General features: G+C 40.9%; 1 protein-coding gene across 6 annotated transcripts in view; it reads right to left on the reverse strand.

Annotated features, from left to right (window-relative positions):
• Positions 1-402: 402 nt before the first annotated feature.
• Positions 403-5,412, reverse strand: part of Ehbp1 (Eps15 homology domain containing protein-binding protein 1) — a 292,936-nt gene continuing 287,926 nt past the window's right edge. For all 6 annotated transcript variants that reach the window (XM_086550381.1, XM_086550379.1, XM_086550382.1 and 3 more), the window contains 2 exons: positions 2,010-2,248; positions 403-766 (listed from right to left, as the gene is read on the reverse strand). In XM_086550381.1, coding sequence (XP_086406507.1) covers positions 511-766; positions 2,010-2,248 — 495 coding nt within the window. In that variant the 3' untranslated portion in view covers positions 403-510. The remainder of the gene's footprint in view (positions 767-2,009; positions 2,249-5,412) is intronic.

Consider the following 5,412-nt stretch of genomic DNA (forward strand, 5'->3'; position numbering starts at 1 on the left):
ACTCTCTCTCCCTAAATGCATTTTCACTCTCCCTATCACACAAAAATGTCCTGTACACAAGTAAGCTGCAATATAATTTTCAAATAGCAGATGAGGCTAGACTGAATCAGTATATGTGTAAAACGTATCTATAAAGCAGGTAAAAGGAAGAGGTGAAAGGATGCTTCAATCAGCAAAGAATGATAAAACAGTGTACAATATAATATACATTTGGGTGATTTTCGTGAACAAGTGGAATGTTCCCATCCACAATGAAAGAGGTGGATTTAGACCACCTGAGTGTTAGCTGTGCCTGGAATGGCTCAGTAAGAAGAGGTCAGTGTTATTGTATTCCGTGTCTATGTCTGAAGACTTAAAAAAAAAGATAGTCATAAAGTTGCAAATAACAAAGCTCAAGTATTCCTGATATATTACTGCTAAATTAACTCTTGCAGATTTAATCTAATCTTCATCATCCACAAGAAAATAATCATGTCATCTTAAATAATCATCTTAATGACCATACATTGATCAAACTTGCCATGAACAATATAACATTATTAAAACATGACACAAAAAAAAAAAAAAAAAAAAAAAAAAAAAGGACCGACCTGTGAAATGCGCCCTGAGTTGGTAAAGGTAGGTCATGACTGCCAACTTATCGGGGACGGTGAGGATGACCATATCTTGTGGCTCTATCAGGCGCGTCACCCCGAGGAACTCGCCCGCCTCAAATGCCTTTTTGCAGTTGCCTTTCACGTCTTGTGGGGTGAGGCTTTCATAGTCTCTGTGCATGTAAGGGAACCTCGTTAGAATTTTGAAATCATTGATTGAAGTCACTTCTCATAGAACCATTTCATTAAAATCAGGATGAGATAACTAATTGTATATGCATGTCTATAGTTTCTGTATGAAAATTCTAAAACATTTTAATCCATCACAAATTAAAATTTATAAAATTAACAACTTACCTCAGATTCAAACATCCACAAATATATCAATCACTTAAGATAATAAGTAAAAACCGCTCAACCAAATCTTTAGAAAATATAAAAACTAATGATACCTCCTAGCCATAGTACTATAGACTTAATTATCATATGGCTCCGACCCACACAGCCCTGGCTCTATTTCTTCCATGCCTTCTAAATTCGTAAACATTTGCCACAAGAACGTTCATATTCTTATTCCTCGAACACCCATTCATGTCATTTTTTAAAAATTCAAATTCTGAAAGCATGCGTCTTCCCTAATATTTTCTCGTCAGGTTGTCAGGCAGAGATAAAGAGAGTTGGTGAAAAAAATATTCCATTACTTAATTACATTACGGAATGAGTAACAAACGTTTGAAAAATCGTTTCTGGAATTTCTTGTTATTATCACGGCTGTCACATCGCAACCACTATGAGCGAAAGGAAGAATAAGCTTTCATTCTGACACCGGACACGGGTTTCTCTCCATCTGCTTCTCGAAGTAAGTGAGACTTTTCACACAAAAAAACATTTCTTGTCTCTCCCTTTTCTTTCTCTTGTCCTGTCCACCTGATCCGCGCCATCATCGCCATGGCTTTCCTCTGACTTACCTTCCTAAACTTTTCTCATTCCCTCTCTTTTCCCTTCTTTCCCATTCCTCGTCATTTCACTGCACCAATCATCTGAAGATTTCTCTCTCCTTTCCTTCCTCTCCTCCTTCCTCCTTCGCCCGTATCAAAACTCTTCAACTCTTCTCACACGACTTTATGACTTACGAGACCAGTTCTTAACGCTCTTCCTCCACTTTAAATCTATTAGACAGTGGCGGCGGCTGAGGAGGAGACAAAGTATGCGCTGTCACTCTCGCATGCTCCCCTTGCTCACCACCATCAGAATACTCGGGTTTTCCGTTGCTCACTCGGCCTATTTCGTATTAAATAGCCTTGTTCACAAAAAGCCTTACACGTAGCCGGAAGACGGCCAACAAATGCAAAAAGTTTTGGTGCTGCTCAATAATAAGGTCAGCTTCCACACAAAAATTCCAGACGATCTACTTACATGAGGTCAGGTCGGAAGTGGTGTATGATGGCACAAAAAGCGAGACCGTTCCTCCAAGAGGTGGTCATGTTAGTAATCTTGACCCCTTTGTAGCCTCGTGTCACGAACTGACACCACGACAGCAGATCCTGTCCCGGCGTGCAACCTCCGCCCTCGCCTCCTGACACGCCAAGGGTTTCCCTCCCTCCTCCTCCTCCTCCCCCTCTGTCCGCCACGCCTCCTCCTTTCGATGGGCCCATCTGCAAAGAAAAAAAAATCAGCATTAAGCAAGTATAATCATTTGAAGAGATAATCAACATGTTTTAAAATCAAAGTTGATTACCCAAAAATAAGTTAGACGATGCTTTCCACAAGTTTTATCTCCCTATCACACATAATGTTTCATTTTACATATCCCATTTTTCTTTCAATTTTTAATAACAATCTCCTTGTTAAGATCGATAAGATAATGGAAAAAATCAATTTAAAAACAAGAACAAAAATCAAAATGTAAACTCGTGTAACAACAAACTTAGTGAAATGGGAGTAGCACATTCCGCAGACTAAAATGGTGGAGTGAATTGAGCCAGGCAAGTGGTTGTGTTTCATATCATACAATATTCTGAGTGTATGCGTGTGTGCCTGTGTGCGTGTACGTGTATGTGTATGTGTACGTGTACGCCTGCGTGTGGGCTTGCGTGTGTGAGTATGTGCGCAAGTGCGTGTACGTGTACGTGTACGTGTACGTGTATGTGTACGTGTACGTGCACGTGTACGTGTACGTGTACGTGTACGTGTACGTGTACGTGTACGTGTACGCGTACGCGTACGTGTACGTGTACGTGTGCGCCAACAAAATCCGTACGAAATACTCCCTGCTACCATACAAAGAAAACAAATCGAGTCAATACGTCTCTATACAAGCAACCTACATCCCTAACACAGAATTACGACTCTTTTAACCCTTCAACCTGGTAGTGACCCACCGCGCCCCCTCCCACCCTCGTGTCACGGCACACACATAACTCGCAAAACTGTGTACGAAACCCATTACCGAGCTGGTTAAAACCGTTGCAGAGAAAAATGTAACTTTGCAAAACTGTTTCACGGGCGACACTTTAAACGCCGCCGACCGCCGTGTAATATTCGCTTTGTAAATCAGCCATGCACGCACGCACGTATATACATATACATATACTCATAAAGACACATATATGATTTTATACACACACATACACATACACATACACATACACACACACACACACACACACACACACAAAAGTACACACACACAAAAGTACATGCACTATATAAATAATATAAATAATATAAATAATATAAATAATAACAATAATAAATATATATGTATATACATATGCATGTGTGTGTGTGTGTGTGTGTATATATATATATACATATTTGCATATACATTTATATACATATACATATATAAACATATACATATACATGAATACATATATATATATACATATATATATATATATATATATATATATATATATATATATATATATATGTGTGTGTGTGTGTGTGTGTGTGTGTGTGTGTGTGTGTGTGTGTGTGTGTGTGTGTGTGTGTGTGTGTGTGTGTGTGTGTGTGTGTGTGTGTGTATTTCTGTCTCTCTATATATTTTGTCAATACACATACATACACATACATGCTCACAGTATCCCCTGCAAAGAGTTAAAGAAAGAGGACATTCAAACGAGTAAGTGAATATACGACACACTTACCATATGCAGTAAACAATGAGATCTGGGAGTTAATTTCTCAACCGAACCTAAGCGACTTTCTCCCGCGCCCGTGTCGCTACAACTCGACCCTTAATACCACATTACATTGTGGTCCTTTTAAGGCAATGCAGCGAACTGGGTCGCGCCCGTAAACCCTTAATATTTAGCATGAGGCCGCTACCCTGACTGCCCACGTGTGGCTACAACATAATGTGAACCAGTTTGTTGGGTTATTATCGTTGTTCTTCAGGGATATTATCGCTGTTCTACGGGGATATTACCGTTGTTCTTCACACTGCTTTCCGTTCCCCGTCGATGGAATTTATCGTAATGACTTTGAACGCGTGCTGAGCTAAATCTCCAAACCGTGTGTTCTAGCTAATGATATGGGAGTTGTTACTCAGGTCCCCCTAAAATAAGAACGGGTGCTTCCTCGGTATTACACAAGGGATCCTCGAGGGCACAGCCATTTTCTCTTCTCTTAAAATATTAAACCAATGCCCCCGGCTCGCGGCTCAAAAAGAACCCCGGATTCAATATTACTCTTTGATGGCCTATGAGTGCCTCGTAATCAAGGGTAATAATGTCGAACAACATTGGGCTTCCTGCGTGAGCAAAACACTTAGTTCGAAATGCGGTGATGTAATGCGGGGGGTATTTTTAAAGCCACGCGTAAAAAAAAAAAAAGATGTAGGGATGTAAGCAATACGCGAATCACTGACCCTCACATAAAGTGGAAAACACTGACACGATGACAGACATTGCTGTCCTCCCCCTACTCGCACTCCATCTCACTCTTTCACTTCCCCTCTTACTCCTCTTCCCGGTCCCTCTCCCTCTCCCTCTCCCGAACAAAATAAACAACAGAGCCCTCCATAAACAACGTCCCCGACACAGAGGCCATGGCAGAGGGCATATCGCAGGTTCAAAGCCCAACACACTGCAGCACACAATACCACGTGTGACACAACATCGCGCCAATATCTCAACGTCGACCGATCCGGGGCCGCCGCTTCGTCCCGCTCTCATCAGCTCTCCTCTCCTCTCCAATTCTTCCTCCCTTTTCCACATTCTCCTCTCTTTTCTTTTCTTTTCTTTTTTTTCTTTTGCTATAGTTTTTTTTTTCTCTCTCTCTCTGTTTTTCTTTGTTTCTTCTCGTGTCGTGTTTCTTGTTTCTTTCCCGTTGTTCTATATTCGTTTTGTTTTCCCTTCTGTTTTTTTTTTCACGTGGCATCTTTCCATTTTCTGTTTCATATTTCTATCCATCCTCTCCTCCCCTTTCATCCTGTCTTTATAATTTGCTCTTCCAATTTCAGCTATCCTGACCTCGTCTCTCCATTTTCATTTTCTTCCTCGAAATAATCTGACTTTCTCTCCCCCTTTGTGTTGGCCTTGTTTATTTTTCTTCACTTGGCCACATTTTCCCCTTTCCTCGCACCATTTTAATTCCGTCTTTTTATTCCTCTGTGTTTCCTCGCATTCTTACGAATACTATCATCACTTCTGGTACTGCTGCAAACGGTACTCTTTCTACGACTACTACTACTACTACTACTATTCCATCTTCTTCACCCTCTTCCTCTTCCCATTGATAAACACCTTGCAAGAGGGGTCTCAACAGCGAGCCCTCAGTTTGAAACCCAAAACAAATCGACCAAATCCCCCCT

Source organism: Penaeus japonicus, unplaced genomic scaffold (genome assembly GCF_977035675.1).
Source record: "Penaeus japonicus unplaced genomic scaffold, GWHDUDI00000001_assembly GWHDUDI00000023, whole genome shotgun sequence".
In the NCBI taxonomy this organism is placed as follows: domain Eukaryota; kingdom Metazoa; phylum Arthropoda; class Malacostraca; order Decapoda; family Penaeidae; genus Penaeus; species Penaeus japonicus.